The sequence below is a fragment of the Phaseolus vulgaris genome, chromosome 5 (genome assembly GCF_051622355.1).
Source record: "Phaseolus vulgaris cultivar YP4 chromosome 5, ASM5162235v1, whole genome shotgun sequence".
Lineage (NCBI taxonomy): Eukaryota > Viridiplantae > Streptophyta > Magnoliopsida > Fabales > Fabaceae > Phaseolus > Phaseolus vulgaris.
Window position 1 is genome coordinate 2,977,766 of NC_143502.1, and position 27,997 is coordinate 3,005,762.

Here is a 27,997-nt window from a genome sequence, read left to right on the forward strand (position 1 = left end):
CAATTTATATACTCTTTTCTTTTCCAATATAACCCGAAACGTTTTTTAAAGATATAATCGTGAAACACTTATCTTCAAAACATACCATACTTCAAATACCGTGATTAAACATAATAATGTTATCTTTTGAATTTAAGATCGGAACAGAAAAACTCGAATATATCTATTCAGTCAATTCCACACAGAGAGATCCAAATTACCCTTTTGGCGTTTCATGGAATCCAAAACTTCCTTTTCCTTGTACTATTTTCTTGTAGCTTTATAGGTTTTGTGAATGAAATGTCCTCCATTTTACTTTCTTGCCTATATACGTGAATTCCATAGCATTTCACAATACCCATTGTTCTTGTTGGCCCATGCTCATCCATTACACAACCATTCCTTTCCATTTCAATCTCCACACTATTCCAATCACTCTTCACAAATGTTCCAACCAGATCTTTATGATTAACAACTGCAGTTAGATCAAATAGCCACACATGATCTGTCTCAATTGGCCAATTGTAGCAACTTTGAGACAGTATGCTTTTGTAGCCGTTGATCATTATCCTTAATCCAACTCCAAAATGCTGCAGTGGAGTTTCCAACATTCCAAAAGAAACACACACACAAATGCTTGGGAATCTCCCACGCCCCCAAAAGGTTATGGATCTTTCACTGCTAAAGTAATCAAACCATTCTGGAATCCTTGAACCTGGAAGAATTACAGTTTTTTCCCCAGTTGCATGGAATGCCTGAACACACACAAAAAACAAGCACAATTTTTTTGTAAGAGCAAAGCATTCACATAACAACATATAAAGATTATGTTTGAATAAACTTCACTATAAACAGTTTTAGGAGAAGAAAATAAGAAAGATTATATCAGTTTTCTCATAAACTAGTTTGTTTGTAAGAGTTCTCTTGTATTAGTTTCTCTAAAAAATGATTTTTTGGTCATGAAAAAGTTTCTTTTCCTAGAAATGCTAATGGAATAATTTAACTAACAGAAGAAAATTCAAGCAGGAAACATCAAAGAAACTACCTGGTTCAATAGTACACTTGATGACTGGGATGTCAATGATGTGCAGTTCAATGCATCTATATGTTCTAACTTAGGAGGTATCACTAAAATGTCTTGAAGCTGCTTGCAATTGCTTAGTAGAATAGTCTTCAAATGAACACATTCCTTAATGCATGCTGGAAGAACTGTAAAATTATTGTAAGATATGTCCAAATATACCACACTTGCAAAACCACTGAGACATGCAACAAGGTGTTCAGTTGTTAAGTTGCAAGAGCTCAGATACAGATAAACATAGTTTGAAGATGCTGTTAATTTCTGTTGTGCATGATTTTCACACTCAACAGAAATATCAAACCTTCTACATGAGTCAGCTTGAATTTCTGTAAGTCTTGGAAGTGTAAAAATGCTACTGGGTAGCTTATCAAGCCTAGCACATTCCATTAGATTTAAAGATTCAAGTCCTCTAAGATTTCCAATAGAAAATGGTAGTTCCTCTATTGCAGTTTGCAACATGTTGAGATAATGCAAATTTTCTATCTCACACAATATTTCTGGAAACCTTACAAGTCTCGAGCACTCAGAGAAAGAGAGATCTCTTAGAGAGGCCAACTTGAATGTTAATGGAATTATTTCTAGACCAGTGCATCTAGTTGCAGTTAGCACTTCAAGATTACCAAGAAATCCAACAGAATCATGAATCTTGATCAAGTTTATGCAATTATCTAGATGCAATATCCTCAAGTCAGAGATTCCTGAAATGTCAGGTACTTGTGTCAAAAATTCACAGTCAGTGAAATCCAATTTAGTCAGACACTCCATATTCTGCAAGCAAAATAGTACAACAATTAGGCAATATACTTGAAACTAATATTTAAGGTCAGAGGAACAATTTGCAGCATCTATACATACCTTGAAATTGTTCAAAATGAGACAATCAGAAGGCAAGTTGAGAAAATCAAGTGGTAAACAGTCTGAAGGATATCCACTCCATAACAAGACTCTCAAGCTATTTGAGAGATATTGGGGGACTCCAGAATATACGGCATCCTTAATAATTAATATTCTCAGGTTTTTCATATCTTTGAAGGCTTTATCACTCAACTTCAGTACCTCATTTCCTTGTGGCAAGTCAACCAACATCATAACTTCAATTTGATCCGTTCCCTTTCATATCAAAAACAAGTTAAATTCAACACTACATACCAAATTTCAAAGAGATTCAATCAAGTATATTAAGTATATACATATACATCAAGTCAAGTATACATATATATATAAACTCAAATTATAAAGGTATTAAGAAGTGGACTTTAAAGCTTAATTCAACTTCATAAAACCGGCTTATGAGGTGAAATTTGCACTCATTTATATACTATGAAATGTTCTAATCTTTAGTCGATGTGAGATTTCCAACACATTCCCCTTGCGCCGAGAGTGACAGCTCGTGCGTGCGTGGGACAACATATTTTGGATGATCACCTCATAAGCCAGTTTTATGGGGTTGATTTAGGCTTAAAGTCCACTTCTTAATAAAAGGAAATGTCATACATAGTATGCTAACATAACAAAAGTTAAATTGGAGGTAAGAAAAAGGTTTCTTTCTCATATCTTATCTGCAATTCCAAAAAAGAATAAAATCAGTGAATATAGCTCTCTCCAACCTGATTTTCATTTAAAACTTGAAGAACATCTTGAGGGCACCATAATCTACTTCGTTCTCCTGGATGCAGGGGTGATTCCTGTTGCACTATTTTCATGGCCATGTCTTTGATATTGTCATGCATCATCAAGCTTCCACCGGGAGTGATAGATAGGAGAGATCTATCAGTTAGTCTGGTAATACTATATTTTGGATCGAAACCACAAGCTGACAGTATTTCCTCAACATATGATAAGGGCTCTCCACTGAAGAAACATGCAATGTCAAGGAAAATTCTCTTCTCACATTCATTCAAACTATCATAACTCACTTTATGTATACTTTGAATTTCTCCTCCATCTACATATCTTTCTACCGCAATCTTCAATTCCTCAATTGATGTTTCTGACAAATTACAATCAACAGCCTTCATTTTTTCTAGCAAATGAGAACCTATATACTTCAAAGCCAATGGAAGGCCCTTGGAACAGTCAACTGCATGTTTCCAAACCCCATAGTAATAATCAGGTACAGGTCCCACGGTTACCTTGGAACATAGAAGTTGAATTGCTTCATAATTATCTAATTTTGGTACATCATATACATTCTCAACTCCATGAGCAGCTAGAACATCTTTACACCTGCTAGTTATGACAATTCTACTTCCCAAACCAAACCAATTGCATTCTCCTGCCAAATTCTCCAATTGCTCCACCTTGTCCACATTATCAAGTATCAGAAGAACCCTTTTGCCTTGCAACTTCCTAATAAGGATTGGAATTCCTTGGTTCTCATTAACCACCTTGGTGCTGTCACCAGCTATATCAGAAATAATTGCCTCTTGCAGATATGCTAACCCATATTTTGCTGAATTTCCTCTCACATCATTGAGAAAACATGAACCTTCAAATTGTTGGCTGATGTAGTTATACAAAACTTGAGCTAGAGTGGTTTTGCCTATTCCACCAACTCCACATATTCCCATCATGCGAACAGCAGGATCAGAGATTTGCAAACGGAATTCTATTTGGGGTATACGAAACTCCACTCCAACAAGCATCTTATCAACAGTTAAAAGCTTTCCTTTTGATATGCCCACCTTGTCAACAATCTCTGTGATAAGTTCATACTCATATCCATATCTGTTTCATTACAAAAAAAATGATGATATTCAAATTAGATCCATCATTTCAAGTTTCATTTATTACAGTAATCTCAATAAAAAATGGATAAGAGAGGTATAGTTGTACCCTTCTTTATGATGCCACCCTACAAGATTTGCAGCTTCATGCAGAGCCAGCCTCCAATTTTTCACCTTTTCTTTTGTATACCTCATTTTGTTTTCATGGTTAGCCAACTGTTCACCATAACTTCCACTCTGGTGTCGTATCTCTGATGGATCCACGTTGTAAAATATTGGATAAACTCTGAGTTTCTTGGTTTTCTTACAATCAAGGATTTTGAGAAGTTCTTCGAGGCAACATGTTGAGGATGCATAGTCTTTTGAGAACACAACTATGGCCATCCTAGACTCTTCAATGGCTTTGAAAATTGTAGCTGAAATTTGCTCTCCTCTCTCAAGCTCCTCATGATCCATGAATGTTCTGATCCCCCTTTGACGTAAAGCATTGTAGAGATGACCAGTGAAACCAAAGCGGGTATCCTCGCCTCTAAAACTGAGGAAAACATCATAAGTCCACTTTCCCATGGAAGAAGGTTGCTCCATTTCCTTTCACAAACGTATGTTTTGCTACTGTCTTTGTCAATTCAGTGGTCAACCCTCAACTTAGAAAGAGAATCTCTCAGGCTTTAAAGGGTTAGATGCTAGTCTAGTAATCTAACATACAAACTAACAATCGACATGGACAGAAACACGGACAGAGAGATACATATAATTTTTAAAATGTAGGAAATGGGACATAAATCTATATATTATATAATTATGAATTATATAAATTGACAATAAAGATTTATATGCACAAGTATGTTTCAGATTTTTTTAACCAGAAAGATATTTTTCATAGCTGGTTCAAAAAGATTTGTTCCTTATTTTTATACTCATAATAAAAACTTATGCAATAAGTTTGAGTTTTTAGAAAATTAATATATTTTTCCCTTTTAGAATCGTGTTAGAATTGTCAGAAATCCAACAAATATTTTTTAAATTGACACTTCACTGATACGTGTCATACTAGTGTTAGTATTCGATATGTATGTCCGACAATGACACAACGTCATTTAAGAGGAGTGTCCGAGTCTCATAACTAGTGATACTTTATTTCTCTTTCCTTCTTATTGCTCTTTGTCTCTTCAGATAAGGTTGTTGCAAACTCCCTTACAACAATGAGAAAGCATGAACTGATAAAAAAAAAGTGTATAATAGATACAAATACACAATTGGCGCGTTAATTTATTGGTATCCCCTTTAATTCAAAGCAATAGCCAAGATTTAACTATTTTAAATATATCTTGCACTGGATTGAATACTCCACTAATAAAGAAAAACATGAAATCCACTAAAAGACTTTTCAAAACTTAGTCATGGAAATGTCTAAATGAAAAATTGTCTCATATATTTACAATTTTGAAAAAAAATGACAATCTTAGTTAGGGTTAAGATCACAGAGGTGTGAAACTCTTGATATTTGTGTCAGAAATGTGACTAAGTCCTTAGAGATGTGGAAGTCTCAAAATTATAACTAAATGCATTGTCTACATAGATGCAACTAAATTTATAGAAGTGTGGCCTTGATGTTGATGTTAACATCAAAGTTTTGCCAAATGTGGTTGATGACATAGTGATGTGGAAAACTTGATGAGGTATCAGCTACAAGAATGTAATTGAACAAACAAAGATATGTTGAACAAGCTTTGATGTACATATTTGCATCAAAGTTTTATAGATAGGAATGTAACTAAACCCTAGAGGGAAAGACTTATGTAAATATGTATATTAAAGGTTCTCATATGGTGTGGGTTTAGAGGTTTTAAACTTCATCTTAGTATAACTTTGTTTAAAATTAGGAAATTTAGTAAACACGTAAAGCTTCTAATCAAAATAAAAACCAATTTAATATAATTAACATAACTTTAAATATTATACTTAAACTCTACAAATATCATATGAGCATAAAGGGTTATGGGTTAGAAGTTAATGAATTGTAATTGGTTTATAATGCAAATAATTTTTTAATATAAACAATTTAATTTGATGAGCTATGGAATTTTATGAGATCTTTAATATATAATGAGAAAGTAAACTAACTATATCTTAAAATGTATATTATGACATTTGGTTTGCAATAATGGATTGATTTGAGTTGTAAATGTAATTAATGAGTATAGTTGAATTTATTTAAATAAGATTCTTGTGATTGGTTGGATATTATGTTTGATAAAGTATAAGAATGAGATGTTATGAATTATATGATCTTGTTTGGACATTGAAATTATTAAAACTATTATATTTCGATATGGAAAAGATTGAATGATTTGTCATAAGTTTGATTGGTGTGATGTATGGAATTTGGGTCTAAGTTTAACTATATGTATGAATTAGATTGATTTGGATGATAATTAGGTTGGTTGAGACAAGTCACATACTTTAGAATGATATGTTGAAATTTAGAATGATATGTTGAAAAGTATGTGGTTTTAAAGTATTAAGGGTAAGAAACTATATATTATTAAAAGAATACACCTTGATTTAATGAGGGTATAAATCACATAAATTAAGATGTCAAAAGAGTGAAAAGATGAGAGAGATTCTTGCACATTTTTATAGTTATTTGTAGAATGAACTTATGGAGATAAGTTAGTAGTCCAAAAGAACTTAGAATTAGTCACATGATGGTCTCTAATAGAACATATTTAATAAGTTTTATGAAAGACATTAATGTGTTATTATGATACAATTGAAAATGAGATTTCTAACCTAATAATACTTTGAAATGAATTAGATAAACTTAATTTGATTTGATTATAGGTTGAGAATATATATTTATTTATGTGTTACATTTGATATTATTTTTGGTGGGCTCAGTCTTGTATAGTTTTTATATTATTTTTTGTTGTCCTCATAATTGATACATAAGTAAATGATGTACACATTTAAAATATTATTACTATTTTTTTATGTTCAACTTTCCTTTGAAACTTAGAATCTATTAGAAAGTTATGAAAATCAGGCCATCGAAGTAAGGGTTGAATTCTGTATAAAAAAAATTCAATTTTTTCGCAAAGTTGTGTCTAACAAAGTAATGACAAATGCAAGTTTTACAGATGATTTGTCATTTAAAAGATTACATGGTTTTGCTCACTAGATAGAGAAAAATGTCTTTCGACGAATATAAGGTTTGAACACTCTAATAGTTTGCTAAATGAACATGAAAGATTTTAGCAACATTTTTGCAACTCTTGATCACTTGTTATCTCTCTTCAACATTTTTGCAAATCCCCTTCTACCCATTTAGAAAAAAATCTCTATCTTCAAGCCTGATTTGTTTGTTCATGCATGAACATAAAGATACATTGAATATGCTTCATGCAACATATGCTTATCTCTTCTTAAATAATATGTTGATAACTGACATTACTTTACATGCCTTAGTTAAAGAGCTTTCACCCAAATTGAAGTAAAGCATATGATTATACGCGATATATAACCTTTCCATAGTTGATATAAGGTGCGTTAGAATGTGTGTTGGCGTAAAAAAACGTTAGTACATTCTTCAAGAGATATTTGATATTAACATGTACTTTGAGAGATCTCCACGATAGACGTGAAGATGCAAACATTCTCGACAATACAAAATAAACTCAATTTTTTTGTTAAGTGTGTTAGTGTAGAAAGTGCTTGCGTATCGTTTAATAAAGACTTTACTTTGATGAAGTGAAAAAATACATGTGTTCTATTATATATTAGATGAAACATTTTTCGTTTCACATAATTTTTTCAAACTAAACATATTGATGTTTACACATTGTTATTTAACAATACTTAAAAAACTTATATAACTAATTTTTGTAAGTTCATGTAAACATATTGTTTAGATTGTTAATTCAACCACCTTAATTAAATTCTTATGTAGAGTATATATTATAAAACCTAAAAGTTAATGCAAACAATACATTTAAATAACTATGCATTTTGGATGGTCTTAATAACTTTAAAAAAATCTTAAAAAGAAAACCAAAATCAACGCCCTCTTCCATATTTTATTAACCAATCTTAATTTTAATTTAATATACATTTATCTCAATTATTTAAATAGTAAATAAATACGCAACAATTTTAAATACTTAATTGTTTCTTCAAAAGAAAATGTAAATAAAAGATTGGAAATTTTAAATAAATATACATTATTTTGTAATTAAGCGGCTTTATAGTAGGAAAAATAGTACTAATAATTTAAATAAAATATAGTAATTTTAAAATAACATTTCCAAATATATAAGGAAATATAAAATATTATATTTCAAACAATAAATCAATACTGATTATTTTAAAACTTTCATAAATAAATTCATACTATTATTTTATAGTATAAAATTAAGTGGGTCGGTTCCATAATAGAAAGCACCGTTTACTATTTCAGAATCAATGGAAAAAAAAAAGTTCCACTTTAATAATATAAATAATTGTATTATAAATAAACTAATTGAGATAGGTGCATAAAAGTTTTGGTTGAATCTTAACAAGTCAATTAAGAAGTACCAAAATCGCGTCATGTTATTAATTTAGGTTTTGGAAGGAAAGAAATTGATTTAACTTTTGAATATATAAAATTTTATAATTCTTTTTTATCAGTAATAATAAATAAATAAATAGAACTATTTCAAAACTAATTCAACTCTTATACATGTCAAAATACCGTAATATATATCTCCAAAATACTCATTTCCAAACGAGGAAAAAAGCCACCATCTAACATAAAACAAACCAGAAACAACCATAACATCTAAAAAGAATAACAAGATAACCCAACAAATAAACTAAAAAACTCCTAAAAAATATTCAACCCAAACTCAGAAACAACGATCACTCAACCCAAAAAAAACAACCAAAAGAAAACAATAATCGAACCACCAACAAATTTTATAATTCTTTATGGAAAAGTTGGTAGAAATATATCCTTCATCATTAGAAAAAAAATCCATGAACTATAAGTAACTCTCAAAGCTAATGGTGCACCTTCCTTCAAAGCTTTTGGCTTTTTCCAAACTGACGAATCACCATTCTCCCAAACACGTCATATGTCCACTAGCTTATGGAAAAACGAAGCACTCATTCTCTTTTATATTTTTTAGTTAATGTAAGCTAATTATAATATTTTTTTAATGAGAACTGTGTATGAATTTTTAGAAAAAATATTTTTCTGTTATTTTCTTAAGTTTAAATTTTATATATTTTCTTATAATTATATCTAATTGATAGAAACCAAGGAACCCTTTCTTAATCATATTGCTTTAGTTCATATTTTAAATTTATTTTTTAAAAATTAAAATGATAGAAATTAATTAATTAAATTATATTTTATCTAAACTCCGTTTTAACAGCTTGCTAAGTTAATATATAATCTCCATTTGCAGAAAGCTTTGGTACAGTAATTTGAGTGTCCTAATTGTAGTGAAAGTGAAGGTGGCAATTACTATGATCTTTCGATCAAGAATCGGTGCTAAATACGTGTTTATGATTTTTATTTTCTGTTCAAAATAACATTTTTATTTGAGTTAGTTATCTCGAAGAAGTATCCAATATAATTTTTTTTTAAGAAATGAATATATTCTTAAATAGAGTTGAGATTGAGAGATTACCTTTCTTACCGGTTGGTCGGTTTACCTCTACTCCTTCTCCTTTCAAAACAATTTCACAACTCTCCCTTCCGAATTTTCATTCTTGTTTTTGTAAACTCCAAATTCAGATGGTGTCTGAAAAAGACATACAACTCCAACCCTCAAGTGCAAGATGGACTTGGAAAGTAGGAAGTTGGTTTCTAATAAAAGTGAGTTTAAAAGGAGCAAACAGGGGAAGCCAAAATCCAAAAAGGAGCGAATGAAAGATGCTGCATTGAAGTGATTAATTCTGTGACAAGTGCTACAATCGTGCCACTGCAAGCTGGGTAGAAGGAATGTCAATGAGGTGGTGGAGATAACCAATATTTTGGTGTATTTTGATGGTTTTGTAGCTGCAGTTTGCAGTGCTTATAGAATTCCAATACGAGCACGGTGCTAGCTGGAATAGGATGTCTAGCTTATGCAGCAAACATTATCTATCTATTGCTTTTGGGGTGTTTGTTCATCTCTTTATTCTTGGAGATTCTTAATGTGATTTGGTTTATGTAAAAGGGTTGGGATACCCCTTTTTGTATCCCTTTTAATTTAATTTCATTCTTTACTGATAAAAAAAAACAACTCTGACCCTCAAGTAAAATCTCGCTACATAATTTCTTTATTGGATCATAATTAAGAGCGTATTAGCGTATCAGTTAATATTTAATCATAATTCGGTTTTATTAATCTCCCGGAAAATTCTAAAAAGTCTCACAAAAGAAAAACCCTTGTTTTTATAAATTAAAATATGACAAACAAGTATAATAGTTAAAAATTTCCTACAAATTTCCCTCAGATTCCTTTGAATTGGCCATGTCCTTTCTTTTGCATTTCCTCTTGTTCCTTAACTGTGGTTTTTTCTACCGAAAATAAATAAAACATAAATACAAAATGAAATATCATGAAGAAATTAATGGTGTGGAGCTGGATTCTGATGCCATGAAATTCACAGGTCGTAATCCTGGTGGACTATAGGCATTCATTGCATTCTTACAATGTAGCTCCAATAGTCCACACTTCTCATCAAGTTCATCACTTTCACCAGCATCCTAAACGAACATTAAACACAGTTTCAGCAAGATATAGCAAAACAATATTCATTATACGTGTGTATATATAGGAACACATGCACATCATAATCATTCATGCAACCAAAGACTTCAAACTCATTAAGACTTTATTATATCATAAGGGTGCTCCTAACTAGTGTCCTTGACAAAATAGGTTAAGAAATAAAAAGTAGAAAGTTTTTTTCTCGAAGTCAAATGCATTAGAAACCACAGTGAGATGCATAATAACAACTTTTTAATACTTTTTTTGGCTTAGTTTCATTCTCTTAACCATGTCTTAAGTTACTGGTTAGCATTTGTCTTATATAGCCTTGTGGTCATTAATAATTGTGAGTAGTAAGTTTACCAGGAGAGAATAATGGTGGAAGGAAGGGAGAAAACGCATCTTGCAGTACTCATTGAACATCAATGTGAACATGATTAATGGAATGGTTGATATAGAAGCAGCTGGTTTCAACTTCAGTCCAAATAAACCAATCATGGTTATCTGCATCAGAATGATTGCAAGGAGAATGTAGTGATGAATGTACGGCCAATATTGTCCACATGTTTCGTAAGTAGTTTCATACACATCTTGAATCTGCAAAGCTAAGTTTTGCACTTCTTAAGACAACATTCATAGAAGACCAAATGGAAAATGCCACAATATGTTTGTGTGTGTGAATTGGATATTTGCCCATGCAAGAGGGTGCCTTTTCAGCATCAAAAAGGAAACATGACTGAAAAATCTAACTTATAATGATGATATTTCTGGAGTACAGAATAATAATCCTGTACAAGAATCAAGTATCAGCCGTTGCATATATATAGCATTTATTGCCAACTTGCATGATACCATCTAACTCTAATTTTAGATGAGTTATTTTTAAACTCAACAATTTTACACTAACACTGGATCACATAGTAAAGCATCTTTAACAGAACAAGTCTTTTTAGTGTAACTATGAATTTGTATTGTAAAACACATGAAATGAGTGTTTGCTGATACTGACAAAACTCACCTGGTTGACAAAGACAACATAGCCCAGACAGAAGTAGACGATAAGAAACGGCAGCAACAATGGTGCCACTACTGCATACACTATGCCGATTAGAACTGAGAGAGAGACTAAAGGGATTATTCTAAAGTAAGGAAATGAATAAAGGTAAGGACTTCTCTCTCTTTGAGAGCCATAAACACAAGACTTCAAAAGTTCCCAAATTAGCATGCCAGGCTGGAGAAGCTCCAAAGAAAACCCAGAGAGACCATCTGTCAAGATGTATGTCACAAAGAAATCTGCCTAGAATGAATACAGAAGAAGTCAAACTCATTAGAGGACTATCCAAATGTAATCAAATTAGTTGGAAGATAAAATAATAGCTTATAGTATGTGAAGTTTAAAAAAAAATTTAGTCTCTCAAATATGAAAAGATAACTAGAAGGCAGGAACTAACGTGAATTTTTGAAATTTGGGAAACCAAAATTGGATTCACCCCAAGTCTAAGATGTTGAAAACATGATTAAGCTTAAAATAGTTCTTGAAAATGTGCATCAGTCATTGATTCAGAACTATTATGAGGGGAAGAAATAAAGTTAAGACTTAAAGTAGACAGAATATTCCAGTAGCAACAGAAATGAAGTATCATACTTGGGCAGAGACAGCTCCAGCAAGATGACTTGGAATGTTTTTGGGTTGAGTTATAAATTCTCCAATTAAATCAAGAAGTGATCCTGATAACACACTCCAGAAGAACACATTTCCAACCAGAAAGTAGAAAACCATGTTGCAGGCTTTGATCTCCTCCTTACTTCTTGCAATACATCCAGCTATTTTAGCCATAGCAAACATTGTAAAAGGCACAATATATATAAATGCTTTGAGTACAACACTTGGAAGAAAACCAGTCACTACGGAGCTTAGTCCTGGTCTGATGAATGAACAATATGCTCTCTGTCAGAAAAAAGATAAGAAACAAATACTCTATTTTCTACATTAGGAACTAATCAATAAATTACAAAGTATATGATATGAAACTTAAACAGAAACTTAAACAAAGAGATGTTCGCTTGCATAAAAATTATTTTGTCAAAATTCTTTCTTCTTTTCTATAATGAAAAAAAACCTCGCAACCTCTCTATCATATAGACCAAATTAATTTACTTTTCTACTAATTGATTGCGTAGTTACAGGAAAATTTTCCTTAAAGATTTTGGAAGTGTTCGCTTAGAGTAACGCTACAAAACTGGGAAACTTTACAAGATCCAGCCATAATATGTCATAGTTCATATGGATGGTTGTCAGATAAATCATTAGAGAGTTAGTAGAAGAAGAAAGAAATCCTATGCATAATAGGGTGTAAGGAAAAGGAGGCCTTTCTGCAGTTTGGTGTTGGCCAACTGTGGAAGTGGAAGTGAAGAAGGCCTTGATCTTTAAATGTATAAGGGTTGGCCCTGAAGTATCTTTCCTTTATTCAATTTATTCATTGAGCAAAAAAAAAAAAAAAAGATGTAAGGAAAAGTTTTGATTGAAACATGAGAATGTGTTCATTGAATATTAAGCAAATGTTTTATTTTATTGATTATCAGAAGGGAAAGAACTAGCTATGATTCTCACATGAACTGCACAGCCATGGCTGGAGGAAACCATTTCTTCAGTTTCTCATATTTGGCTATTCCTTGAACAGCAGTAACTGGTATGGCAAAGAAAACTGTAAGCAGAGATGCTGCAATGACAACGCCTAGTCCATAGAGTGGAACTACTCTGTAGGATACTCTCATATTCCTCCATGAAACATCCCTTGGTTCTGGAGCAAGTTCAGTGATCCAAAGAAGTGGATGTGAATGCTGTTGTAAATGAGCAGCTGCTGCAGCACCCGAACGGGACTTGAATGTTACAAAAGCAACAGGCAACTCCTGATGTATGAGACAATTCAAGATACTTTGTTTTCAGCTTTTGCAATCCGAATGAATACAATCTTCACATATAACTTTTACTTTCATTTTCAAAGAAGAAAATAGGAAAACACAACTGCACAAGTAATGTTCTCATAATGATATGAGTATGGAATGTTAGCCAAAATCTACCCTGCATATGTCTCAAGAATTAGGATCATAATATTTCTAGATATGTACTGAGGGTACTTCTTTCCATTTTCAACCTATGAATGCATCAGCTACCTTGATTTAAATTTGGCTACCATATCTTAGTTTCCTATTTCCGGAATGCTTTCCTAAAAGAACAAAAAAGCAATGCTTTACTACATAATATATTTTGTTGTCCTACACGCTTCCAAACTTCAATAGTAATACTTTAAAAAGGACAAATACATTAATTTTTCTAAAAACTCAAACTTATTGTATAAAATTTTATTGTAATTATAAAATAAGGAACAGATCATTTTGAACCAGCCATGGAAAACATCTTTCTGCACACAAAAAAACTTAGACATACTTGTGCACATAAATCTTTATTGTCAATTTATATAATTCATAATTATATAATATATAGATTTGTGTCCACGTACATTTTGGAGATTATATGTGTCTAAGTGTTTGTGGTAATTCACTAATCTCTCTTTGATATTTGATTTGTAACAAAAGCTTTCCTTTTAATCCTTAATACATCTGATGTTTTCCATAAAAAAAACAAACAGTTTTATAGTACTTCCAGAATCAGAGAAGACAAAACCCGCAAGGACAACGAGATGGACATGTTTCTATAGGATAAAGCTGCTACCTTTTTCTGGAGCATGTCTTTGCTTCGTAACTGATGAATCTTGTGACTAAGTGCTTGAAGCTTTTCCTCGAGCAAAGCAGCTTTTGAAGTCTCTTGATGTAATAAACCCAAGAGTGGTAACCTACTCTTACTATTGTTGTCCATACAACTCTCTCTCGTGTCCTCTATTTTTTTGGAAAGGGACTTTGCTTGGCTCTACATGTAACAATATCTGTTAGAGAATCCATTACACACGAAAAATTCTAACTGAATTTGTTCTCTTTGATGCTTTCAACAAGTATAAGATATAAGTATTCCTGCCATGTCTGAATTAAAGAGTTTTTTCCATTACTCCATAAAATGCTCCTTAGAATAACAGTGCGTGTGCATTTTTGAGGACCAGTAATACACTTCACCTCATGTAAAATATATGTTCTGAAGCGGGTGAAAAAACTGAACTGGTTTCAAATCCAGTGTTGGAAAATAAAGTGCTTTATCAGCATTACTATGTCTCAAAACAGCGCAAGAAAAGAATATCCTAAAAATTAAAAATTAGGTTCAACAAATTTCATCTTGACACACTTATATTCTAGATCCAAATAAAAGTAATATAGCTGGTTAGATAAATTCAAGATGTTGAGATTTTGTTGGAAGAGATTAAGTTGTTCCAGTTCCAATTTTGAACAATTGAGAACTTGCATATATAATTCATGGGAAGTTGACGACAAAGCTCTTTATAGATTTCACAGCTGAGGTACAGAACTATCAATGTCACTAAAGCTTCCGTTGAAAAATTGACCATATAAAACACTAAATTAGGTGTTAAGGAGCATCTCAAATATTATTAGTAACACAATATGTTTATCCAATGCTCATGATTAGTCTGTAGCAAAATAAGCATAAATTACTGTGAAGCAGTGCAGAAACATCATATTTTAAGAAATCATAGTTGTAAATTGTAACAGTGCATGATGGCATGCCTTACCACCAATTCCTCAAGATCTTCAGTTTTGTACACCATTTGATAGGAATAGTAAGTGTTTGGATAATGTCTACTGAAGAAATGATCAACACAACAGTCACGAGCCTTGTGTTGAATGCATAATGGAATTTCACGAACTATGACAGTAAATTGATCAGGCCTATGCTTTAACTTTTGAATTTGCTGAATCCTTCTAATCAAAATTTCATTGTATTCCTGATTATGCATGAAGGAAAAAATAATATTAACTTCACTAAACATTAAGTTGCTGAGCATCACCACTTTTCTAACAATCTTGGAGCATTATTGTTAGTAAAAGGTAAATCATTCTTCCAAGAAGTGTTTTTATTCAACAGTGCCAATAGTCATCAAACAGAGAATTTCACCTTATATAGTAGGAACATCCCGTAAAAAGATATAAAACACAAGCATGTAAAGTGCACCCAAAGCCTGTTAGAAAATCATGAAACAGATCATTTTTAATGCTGTCACCTAAATGTGAGTCAGAATTACATTTGGGGTAAATCATAAATACTATAACAAGATTAGAAAATGAGCATACAACAATCAAAATCATGATCTGTTACCTAAGCCAGGATTTAAGATTATTAAAAGAGATTTGACAATCTATTGAAGAGGAAAAAATTGAGGGGCACCATAACCTCTCAACTACTGCATAACGAAGTAAATCTTACATTAATAGTGTATGATTGAAAACTATCAGGTTGTAACATGGGGAATTCAGCTTCAAACATTGCAAAACATCAAATTTGCAGTGTTTGAAATCAATTAATGGCATAAAAATTGGCACAAGGAGTGGAGCATCTCCTTCAACCCTTGTCTTTGCCTGTCATTGTTTATTTGGTTAACATATTGAGTTATTGGCCATCAAAATTAACATACCCCATTCACCAAAACCATTTCTTTTAGACATTCATAGTAGGGGAGTGAGAAATCAAAGTACATAAACTCTAGCAAACAGAAGATGACCATACAAGTAACCCTGTCTAAATCTTCCAAAACAACCTCACCGATTTGAACCTATTTTAACATTAGATATTGTAAGAGAATCCATTGTAAAGCTACTCCCATTTTGAACCTCCTGGACACCATAATTCACAGGGAGAAGAACCACCAACCCAACAAGAGAACACACCGTGAACAACTTAATGCTGCAAACACAAAAATTAGTAAATATAAACATAATACAATTATGGCAGGGGTTTTTTTTTGTGAGCAAATCATAAAATGAATAAAAAGGGATACAAACAAAGAGTTACAATAACAAACCAAGAATGTAGCTCAAAGCAACCCAAACAACATCATGAGCTGCACAATCCTAACTATTAACGTGAACCCCATTAACTAGAGCTACAGTAACAAGCCATAGTTACAAAGGACCCTTGAAACACAAAAACATAATTGTTGCAGATTTAGCACGCGGTAAAACTGCTTGTCACAGCTTTATCTCCTCCCCCTACCAATTCTGGTTTCTATTTCCTACAGAGTGGCCAAGTTGGTAGGCTTAGTTGAGGTGTTAACTACTAAACATCGGTACAATATAAGAAAATTTGAGCATATGAGGCTTAATCTCCTCCTCCTGCCAACTCTGGTTTCTATTTCTTGACCCTGCACCACCCTCAGCATCTTGCATGCGTATTATGACAGGGTTATTATTGCATGCTAGTATTATAGAGCAGCAGCATGAATGTTGAACATTGGATACTTTACAAAGCTCCTTCAAGAAAACTAAGGTAATTTGTTATTCCATAAGATAAACCTCTTTTCTTTCTCACTTCCCAAATCAAAATATTAGCCTTTGAGCCTAACTTTCTATCAATTTCAATGCAGAACTTGTAGATGACAAAATTAGAAATTATATTATGCCTCAACTTTATGGTTTTGATTTTTTCATTAACAGATATCATAGCCTCATTAACCTTAAGTGGAAATTACCAGTTTAATTATTGAAAAACTCACTGATCCAATTTACTTCTTATGTTACAAATGCTAGATATTTAATCCATAATCCTAACATTCACTCCATGAAAAGACTAAAATATGAAGGATCTACACAATCAGTTTATACTTTTTTCTAGGATCAGTGTTTTTATCTTTATGGATAAATTTCGGTAATCACTCTTCTTCTTGTTTCTTAAAGAAAAAACAGTATGATAATATTTGGTCACTTGTTAGTTGTTATCCTACTCAAAAAAGGAAGAAAAGCTGAAGCATTTTATTTTGGGCAATAACGAATAGCAAAAAGTTTAACTTCTTCAAAATTTTAAGGAGGATTATAGCTAAAAGTTGATTTGGAAAGTAAAAGAGGCTAAACTAGCATATTAAATTATAAGCATTTAGAGATATTGTCATTTAAAATAGTTTATACATATAAATGAAAGGATTAAGTTTTTATATAAATTTTATTTTTTATTCATAAAAATATATTTTGACAGTATTTTTTATAATCTTTTATTTGTAGATAAATTATTTAGCTATGTTTAATTTACTTTCCATTGTTATATTTTTTTTTTGTTATGAAAATGGTTTGTACAAAATTTCAATGAACTATTGAAGAAAACTATCAAATTTGATATCATTATTATTATTATTGATATAAATTTTAAAAACAATTAAATATGTAATAGGAAGTATAAAATGAATTAAAAAATAAAGTAGAACTTTGAAAATTATATTTTGCTTTAACTTTTTAATAATTAAAGAAAAAATTACTTGTAAATATAATGAACATCCAAAAAGTATAATGAGTTAAAAATATTTTATAACATATTATGAAAAATTAAATTATTTAACATTTTTATTATAATGAATTGAAAAACATTAACTTTAAAAATGATATAAAATCAAGTATTGCATAGTTAAGACTAAGGATTAATTTAAAATTTGAAACTTAATGTGAATTTAATTTGGTGTGAATGAAACATTTGAATGTTTTTAACTTTCAATTTCTTAAGGAAGGAAATGTTTTAAAAGTTAAAAAATAATCACTAATAAGTTGGGATGTTTTACAGGACAATTGTGCTACAGCGACAATTTTCATTCTTCCAAACGAAATTTATTAATAATATGTTCATTTTAATATTTTAATTTTTAAAAATTTCTTCCAAATGAAATTAAAAAATAAAAATAACTAAATAATTTCTTTACACCAACATTAGCTTTCAAATTTTAAATTAATCTTTACGTCTTCAGTATCATTTGCATTACTCGATATTAAATCATTTTTAAAGTTAAAAATTTTCAATTCATCATAGTAAAATTGTTAAATAGTTTTATTCGTCAAAATATGTAAATAAAGTAGTTTTAATTTATTATACTTTTCAGATGTTCATTATATTCATAAATATTTAATTTTTTCTCTTTAATTATTAAAAAAAATAAAACAAAGTATACATTTCAAAATTATTCTATATATTTTAACTCATTATATACTCCCTATTTGCATTTTTCTTTCAAAATTATACCGCTAATAATACCAATATCAAATTTTATATTTTTCTTATATCATTTATTAATTTTTGTACAAACTATTATCATAATAAAAAAATTATTCTCAACTAAAATTAGAATTACACTTTAAGTTTTTCTAAAAAAAATTTACCCTTAAATTATTTTTTATTTTTTCCCTTCTTTCTATCTAAATTAGAATTAATCTCAACATTTTTAAGTAATTATTTTATATCTATATTCTTTCCTCCCTTCTTCTTTTTCATTAAAAAACAAAAAAAAAAATCATGCCAAAATTTGATTTTTTTTAAGAATCAAATTGTAACTTATTTTCTAGTATGAGAGATGTAACATCACCTTTTTTTTAAAAACAGAAAGAGAACCCTTACCCAGCACCATTCTTTTGCTTTCTTCTTTCTCCCTCCATCTCTCCCTTCTATCTTCTCTTTTAAATTTCTCACGATGTAGCTGAGGAGTTAAGAAACATTTTTACCGAATCAGATTTTCAAACAGAGTAAGTTCATTTTTACTCTAAATATTTTTTGTTCTCTGTTTTTCCTTAGGATTTAGTCATCAATCTTGGTGGGTCAGTTGAGAAGTTTAATCCTCTCAACTTATTTTACTATATACTGAATTTTTGTTCTATTTGGATAACTTGCATTAAGTCTGTAAATCTTGAAGCTTATACAAACTGTGGGGAATAAAATTTTAAAAGTTATTTGGAAAGCAAACAATTAAGGTAAGGGAAGCTAAATTTAATTTCTAATAAGAGCCTAGGCTAGAAGATCTGAATGTGGAGAGGACGTGGTCCTAATATTTATTTTTTCTTGCAGGATGTTGTGTATTTATATATTGGGTTGTTTGTTTATATATTATTTAAATTTGTGGAAATATTAGGTTTTGATGATTTAGTATTAAAGTGTTATTTTTTTTTATGTTAAGTAGACTTTTTGAATGCCGTGGATCACTTTTTGAATGATATTGTATGATGGAATGATATGGAATTGAATTCATACATTTGGACAGTGTATGGACTGATGTCTGTTGTGTATTAAGTATTGATGCCTATGTGGTAACAGAGATCTCCGAACTTCACTGATGATCTAAGTCACATAGACTAAGATATCAGGAGGTGGTGAGAAGCTGATAGGGGAGTTCATGCACACTATGACATATGAGATGTACGACTTGGGTTGTATTGAACTTACCCTAATATTTTTTGTTGGATTTGTTGATAATCTTTGTATTAGGTGTTAGTCTCTGATAGGACTTACTTAAATACGGGTCTGGGTCTTCTGGAAGACGTTTGTTGAATATTCTAGATGTGTATATCCATGTGAGATCTATGTGATTGTTTTATGTTGGAATTTGAAGAATATTGAATAATTGAGAAATTGACCATGTAATTTGATTTTTTCTTTTAATTTAATTGTGTATATTATAAAATTTTATTTTCACTACTTTACCCTTGCTTTTCGTATTGTGTTTGAACTGCGATGACTGTACTATGTACACAAGCAGATGACTATACAGGTGTAGGAGGTGTAGGAGAGCCCTTAAAGGTTTCAGTGTTTTATTTTGAGCTATGGATATATAAATATATGTATTTCTATAAGTTATAATCTTGTAATAAAAATATTTTGAAAAACTCTAAGTTTGTATATAAATATATAGAACATGTATTTAAATAGTTAGATGTATTTTCGGAAGGAGACAATTTCACATTGAGAATTCGACTCTCCAAAAGATCAAATTCCCAACCTAAATACTAAATAGGTCTAGTTTAGTAAATAAATTAGAATACGTGTATTTGAATAAAAAAAAATATTGAAAAGAGATTACTTTAGGAAAAAATCCAAATTGAACATACAATATTAATGTATTGAAGAAATATATACTTCAAGTCGATTTTGAACTCGATTTTGTAAAATTTTAAGTCAATTTTATAAAATTTAATTAAAATTAAAATTATTTTTAATTTGTTGAATTAATCAAACCACACTTCAAGCTCGAGTGTGCGAATTAGAGTCTCGACAATTTATATTTAAAATCCATTCCTAATATAGCTCTGAATATAATAATATGTTCTTAATATAATAATATATTCTTAATATAATAATATAGTATTATCCTAATTTGTTGGATTTATTACATTTCTTATTAATTGGAAATAAGTATTCTTAATATATAACTGAATACTTGTTTGAAGTAAATTTGAGTTGGATTTAAATTATACTTCTTAATAACTATCATTCTTAATAGTTATTTATTTTTAATAATTAATTATTTTTATTAAGTTAAACTCAAATTCTATTTCTTAAATAGTTATCATTCTTAATATTATCATTCTTAATATTATTATTCTTTATAATTATTTATTTTATTGAGTTAAACTTAAAATTTATTCAAAATCGATATTAGTTTATATTTATAATTATATTTTTAATAATTATCATTTAATATTAAGTCGATATCATTTTGTATTTTGTATGTGTATGTAGAAATTTTCAATTAAAAACTATAACTAAAAAGGAGATAGAGAAATTCAACTCCCCTAGAGAACTGAATTTTCCCGGTCTACCTTAAACCGGTTCATCTTGGCAAAATAAAATAAATTGGCATTGGGTTTTAAGATTTTTTAAAAAAAATATTATTTCTAAAAAAACTCTTTATGATTATACTAAAAAAAAAAAAAGTTTGTCAAATTTTCAAGATATGAATTTAATACACCTTAAACACCCAAATATATTAATAATTAGTTTGAATTGATGGAAGAAACACGCACTGAACAAAAACTAAAAAGAGAGGGAAGAATGAAAAAAGAGAAACTGTACCCGAATTTGAAGAGTCTGATGATAACAAGAGCATCAAGGCCATGAGCGTCCAGGATCTCAGCTTCGGTCACGTTGAACGCGCGGAAAACCCAAGCAACGGAAGGAAGGAAACGGCGCAGAGGCGACGAAGGAGAGTGAACAGGAATTTGACGGCGGTGAGAGAGAGGGCGAGCGTAGTAGACGGAGGCGTTGGACGGCTGTTTCTTCAGAACGGAGAAGAGCGAGAGAGTGACGAAGGCCAACCCTATGTTTATGGCCGCAGAAGCCAAAACACTGCGAGGGTTCATCTTCAAAGAGAAAACAAAGGAAGAAAATGAAAATTGGTGAGAGAGAATGAAGAAAATGGGACCTGTGGAATTGGAATTGGAATTGGAGGTGGTTGCGTGGCAGAGGCTGAAGATGCAATGTAACTGAGCGTCACACTGTTTGCATGCCAATTCAGTGCCACCTAACCTTTTCGCACTTCTTCTATCGGTTATGTCTTCATTTTTATATATATTAAATTATTTAGCTATGAATAGATGATTTGAGACGTAAACCGAGACACAAAGATAAATAAACATGAAGTATTTATCTTTTTTTTTACTTTAGGATTTTCATATTTTGAGTAATGGTATCTTTTTCCTCTCTTTCGTCATTTGTTGTTTTTTCTCTGTATGATTTTTTTTTACTGAAACATCTTCATGAAGATGTGTGAAATACTTCATGTTTATTTATCTAAGTTAGTTTGAAATTCCAATAATTACAGTAAAATTTGAGTTCTTAATTATTTTGATTGTACGAATTCTTCATCTATTTTTCATTTATTTTTTAAATTCACTTTCAGGTTTCTTATGATTATGAGATGCATTTATTTTGATTTAAAATCTGAGTCATGTTTGGATTCTAAATATGAATTTAAATCTTGATTCAAATTTGTTCATCTTTTCAAATTTTAGAGAGGGTTTGTGAGTGACGGCTTGACTAGCTCTTGTCGGAAGAGATATTCTTGATCAGTATTTTCCCTAACTAATATGTGTGACAGGAAACTTGACATCACATTCTTGGATGTTGACTTAGAAAATGTAATTTTCCACGAGTAATAATGATGTGTCAAAATGTTCATTGAGTATTGGTTGACCACTAATGTCATATTTTGGGACACATTCATAGGTTTACAAATCCCATGAGACTACCTAAAATACTTTGATAGGGTGAAATTAGGTTTCTTGGGATACAAATTGAAGTTTGAATGTATGTCGGACTCAAAACAACACTTATAGACCATAATGTGACAAGCACAACATTGATAAATTACATTGTAGTGAACACTTCATCATCATACAATCTCTTGTTAGATAGTCCATTGCTGAATAAGTGGAAAGTTGTGATCTCCTCAATCCAGTTTAAAGTTGAATTCCCAATAAGTAACTACTAGATTGATGTTTTAAAGCTAGATCACACAATAACTTCAAAATTTTGTGAAGCAAGTCAAGCAATCAACGTCATATGTTAATCCTCATCCACACCAAGTCAACATCTTGGATTTGGATCATTGACTTTTGTTTGAAGAATAAAGATCCCAATTGGTAGGAGATACAAGCAAGGAAAAAATTATATAGGAGAAAGTGATCAAAATTGGTAAAGGAATGGACGATAAGATAAAATGTTTCCTTTTACAACTCCGAAGAGAAAATCATCATGTGTTTGCATGGTAGCCTCCAACATGCTTGGAATCAATCTTGATTTATTATGCCATAGGTTAGTAATTGATTCTCATGCCAATAGATAATTCAGAGAAGAAGAATGTTTGACAAAGAGAAAAGAATGGTGGTAATTGAATAATCTAAGCTAATTATTGAGGAACATGTTCAATAAATACAATACCTAACATGGCTCACAAATGTTGTGATGGTAAAAAAGTTCAACAGAAATGATGAATGTGTGTAGATTTCACTAACTTGAACAATGTTTTCCTACAGGATTTGTACCCACTACCTAATATCGACTGACTAGTACATGGAGCATCAGGATGCAAGCTCGTGAATTTTAAGGATGCCTCCTTCGTATACAGTCAAATTTGAATGCATCTAGAAGATGGAACAAATCATTATTGTTATTGGGTCATGCCTTTTCCATTAAAAAATACATATGCTAAAAACATGAAAATGAGCAACTTGTGGCCCTTAACATTAAAAAAATGTTCATATAATTGATTATATTCAACATATTAGAATATATCATGTTTCTATTTATTAAATTAATCACTTAAGTTAGAAATAATCAAGTTAGATGTTCTTGTTGTGTTTCCAAAAGCAACATAGAACAAAATAATCAATTAACTATAAATATAATTAATTTAGTTTTTCTTGAAAATATATTCTATAAATAGTTTTCGTTGTTTTCTTGAAAATTAATTAATTAATTTTAATAATATTGATTTCATACTTCTTATGATCTTATATATTTTACAAGTCCTAGTGCTTTGAAATTGTTTTCACATTTTTACTTTAATCTTTGGTCATTTATCACAAAAAATGTTATTTTTCCTTAGTTTTATGCATTGCATCTTGTAAGGTGTATTGTGTGTTGTAGTTTTCTACATATAGGTAGTATCTCTTAAGGTTTGTTAAGAGGTGTTTAGTCCATATCTTGCGTCATTACATGTGTCACATATGCATTGTGGTTGTAATTTAATAATTAAAAAGTAGTAAAAACAATTTATCTAAGATTAACTAGATTAATACTAGATATAGAATCAATTTGATTTGAATCAATCTCAAAATCTCTTTGTGGATCTCTCTCTTCTGGTATCTTTTATTCTTGGATATATTTGTGTTTTGCAAGAATCTTATCTTCTAAAAAGATTGTTTTAAGAAACATTTTCAAAGTGTATTAATAAATCAATTGAAATTTTAATCACCAATTCACCCGTTTGGTATGATAAAATCATATTTTCTTTACAACATCCTCCACTCTAGATAACAACAGATCATACAACCAATGCTCACACTACCAACTAATCCTAAAATTGTTAATCCTCCTCTTGTAGCAATCATACCTTATTATAGTTGTTATGGCTACTTCCACTTGCAAATATTGCTAAAACTTGGTTATTGCTACTCCAATTCACAAAATTGTCTCACATTCATACTTGGACACACTTGTATTTATTTCCACATCTTCTTTCTTAAGCACACTTTGAGATATAAGAGTACCTGCTTTTTTTTTTTTACAATGTTGTAACTCCTTATTTATTACTATTAATATCCTTACTTTAATCTCTTTGCATGAAAATAAGATTCCTTCTTTGCACACAATAGGTTTAACACCTCATATTCCCCAATATTGTTATCCTAACAAACTATAGAGTCCCAAAAACCTCAATTACAACTTCACGTTCTTTTAAGATCACTCTTCTATTATTATTTAAGACTTTTATATTACCTCATCCTATATTTTTCCTTGTAACACCTTCCATAATCCATAAATTAATCACATTCATGTGTCAATGCCAAGTCATAGAAAATAACATCATTGTATAAACTGGTGATAGTTTAAGGATTTAACCTTATTAGGTCTTCGCATAATCAATCCCCACATGAAGAATTGATTTTAGGGAGAATTTTCTCCTTCCATATTGCTATAAAAATGGTGTTTGATGGGTTAATTATTTTAATCTTTTGGATACTATTAAGTTTATTTGATTGAGTATACTCCATTATTTCCTCCTTCTAACAATCTGCATACCTCTACAACTTCTTCATTTCCATTCTCGTTTAAGATTTAACAATTGATTCTCCCATTCAAACAGATTTCTCCTTCAACTAAAATTTCACTCTCATTTGTCACCAATTCATGCTCTTGTTTTGCTTATCTCATAATATTTTAGAGTTGGTAAACAACATGCCATAAGATTATTTAAAGCTCTATGTTTTGCTTATCTCATGATATTTTAGAGTTGGTAAACAACATGCCATAAGATTATTTTAACCTCTATGTTTTGTTTCTGTTGCCCATACCAAACATCAATACAAAATTTCAACTTTTTTCCATACCCTAACTTCCAAGACATATCATTATCAAACTACCTTAGTTTTGAATCCTCCACCTCCATTTACCCAACAATGGTTCACTTAACATAGAAATGTTTTTATCTCCATCCCATATTCTTTTGGCCAACATACTTAATCCACTTAACACAATGAATCTTTTTTTTTTCTCTTCCATTCCACCTCACAAAAAAATTGTTTTAAATCTATATTACCTTCCTAATCACCAACTCAAACATTATGAAGAATGGCATGTAGTAATTTGGAAGAGATGCGAACACTAAGTCAAATACACAAATATTTTTTTTCAATTTTTTTCAATAAGAACTCTATTAAAAATATTTCAATTTATTATTTATTTAAAATTTAATGGTTAAGAAAATGTTAGTATCTTGTTTAGCATGTTAGTTGAGAAAGTCTATAAAGAGCAAAAACTTACCTGCTTCTTCGTTATACATTCCCCTCGTCACTATTTAAAGTCAACGAAAGAAGCTACACAGCAAGAAAACATGGCAGCGGTGGCCGGAGCATCCTCGTCGGTGATTAAAGTGGCGGCGCTTTCCGGTTCTCTTCGGAAAGGCTCTTACAACAGAGGTCTCGTTCGCGCTGGTTGGTTTCTGCAACACACTCTAACTTCATTCATTCGTTTTGATTTTTAATTTATTTCGGGTTGAGTTTGATAGCGATTGAACTGAGCAAAGCAAGCAGTGTGGGACTTCAGATCGAGTACGTTGATATTTCGGCTTTGCCCTTTCTGAACACGGATCTTGAGATAAACGGCACTTATCCATCAGCAGTTGAAGCCTTTCGGCAGAAGATTCTTGCGGCTGATAGCATCCTCTTTGCTTCCCCTGAATACAATTACTCTGTCACAGGTACCTCTGCACCTCCCCAAAATACTGCTAAAACATTTTCTGTGATACTGATACCATGTTGTTCTTTAGGGATTGTGAAGCGATTTCTTGAAAATAGAAAAATGTAGAGAAATTATCCAAATGTCTGGAAGTTTTTTTAGGGCTAGTTAATCAAGTAAATTCTCTGCAAGTAACATACAAGAGGATAAAGATAAAGAGAATACACTTTCAAATGTTCTTGACTTGAGTTTTGGAAATTACTTAATGGACTTTGACTAGACTACATCATGGGAATTATACCTACCAATATTGTTATACTTACCACATAATTATTAGGTCATAAGATATAAAATCAACTGTTATATCCTTGAAAATTATGTGCAGGATTAGTATTTTCAAGAGTATAATGAAAGATATTCTGTATGAGAGTTGTGTTATGTTGAAGAGTGATTTTTTGAAAATAAGAAAATAGAAGGATATGAACAAAATGTTAGAGATATTTTTTTTTAAAGTTAGTCAAGTAAATAGTCTATGAATTCTTGGAATCACCTTAGAGACTTTAACTAAAACAAAAACTAAAATACACTATCTTTTCTGTTTTTTTCTTCTCTTTTCTTTTTGGATTTCGTATTTGAGACTTGAAAAAAAAGTTTAATTATTTTAGTGATGTTGACATTTTATTCATTACATTAACCCCTAAATTGTTTTAGAATATAACCATGTTTATATTGATTATTGTAAATGTTAAAAAAATGGTATTACATGTAGTAGAAAAAAAATTGAAGTGTTATTGTAATCTATTTTTGTTATTATTATTGGTGGTGGTAGGTAAATAACTGTTTGAGTTGAAGGTGTAAAATATATTTCAAAGTGACAGGATTTGGTATATATTCTTGTATTGTCTTTCAAGACTCAAAATTTATTTTTGCTTGTAAACTCAAACTTGACTGAAATCATAATGTAATTGTGTCTTGTTAACTATGATCATACCTCATTACAAAGAATTGAAACAAAGAATTGAAATCTTAATGTAACTGTGTCCTTGTTAGTTATAATCATACCTTATTGCTAAAGAATAAGAGATTGAAAACCAGAGTAAAAGGCATGTATACTTTGACTTATTGAAGGTCCACTAAAAAATGCAATTGACTGGGCATCAAGAGCACCAAATGTTTGGGCTGGTAAACCTGCTGCCATAGTGAGTGCTGGAGGAGGCTTTGGTGGGGGAAGATCACAATATCATCTTCGCCAAATTGGAGTATTTTTGGATCTTCATTTCATCAATAAACCTGAATTCTTCATCAATGCATTCCAGCCACCAGCAAAGTTTAACAGTGATGGTGACCTGATTGATGAAGAAGCCAAGAATAAGTTGAAGGAAGTCCTTCTGTCTTTGAAGGCATTTACCCTTAGACTTCAAGGGAAAAATTGAAACAACCATCATTCCCAAATATTGTTGAAATAAGCTTTGGATTTTGGCTCATTCCTTTTATGACTGCATAACAACTGTGATCTGCAGAGACAAGAATGCATTAATGTCCTTTACACTATATTTTTAACCAGTGTCTTTTGACATTTTTCTTTTAT

General features: G+C 30.8%; 3 protein-coding genes across 10 annotated transcripts; 1 reads left to right on the forward strand and 2 right to left on the reverse strand.

Annotated features, from left to right (window-relative positions):
• Positions 1–156: 156 nt before the first annotated feature.
• On the reverse strand, positions 157–4,418 carry LOC137834818 (TMV resistance protein N). The gene is given in 6 exon segments (XM_068643021.2): positions 157–233; positions 236–734; positions 1,025–1,828; positions 1,916–2,170; positions 2,668–3,787; positions 3,896–4,418. Coding segments are annotated over 6 exon segments (3,216 nt in total). The 5' UTR covers positions 4,372–4,418; the 3' UTR covers positions 157–171.
• A 5,769-nt stretch (positions 4,419–10,187) lies between these two features.
• On the reverse strand, positions 10,188–26,126 carry LOC137834825 (Early-responsive to dehydration stress protein (ERD4)). Of its 8 annotated transcripts, XM_090302156.1 has the most exons (11): positions 25,996–26,126; positions 21,526–21,812; positions 16,255–16,395; positions 15,610–15,673; positions 15,227–15,439; positions 14,263–14,457; positions 13,141–13,439; positions 12,175–12,454; positions 11,548–11,826; positions 10,893–11,126; positions 10,188–10,525 (listed from the first exon to the last, which is right to left on the reverse strand). In XM_090302156.1, the coding sequence occupies exons 2-11, from the start codon at positions 21,810–21,812 to the stop codon at positions 10,376–10,378; spliced, it is 2,142 nt and encodes a 713-aa protein (XP_090158282.1). In that variant the 5' UTR covers positions 25,996–26,126; the 3' UTR covers positions 10,188–10,375. The 8 variants fall into 8 exon arrangements, 5 of the variants coding, with proteins under 5 accessions (XP_090158282.1, XP_068499133.1, XP_068499132.1 ...); XR_016520893.1 differs by lacking the exon at positions 25,996–26,126 and having other exon boundaries at positions 11,548–11,822; positions 21,526–21,945; XR_016520894.1 differs by lacking the exon at positions 25,996–26,126 and having other exon boundaries at positions 10,893–11,134; positions 11,548–11,822; positions 21,526–21,945.
• LOC137834826 (NADPH:quinone oxidoreductase-like) lies at positions 25,785–27,996 on the forward strand. Its single transcript, XM_068643035.2, has 3 exons — positions 25,785–26,165; positions 26,240–26,431; positions 27,538–27,996. The coding sequence occupies exons 1-3, from the start codon at positions 25,958–25,960 to the stop codon at positions 27,840–27,842; spliced, it is 705 nt and encodes a 234-aa protein (XP_068499136.2). The 5' UTR covers positions 25,785–25,957; the 3' UTR covers positions 27,843–27,996.
• Position 27,997: the final 1 nt, after the last annotated feature.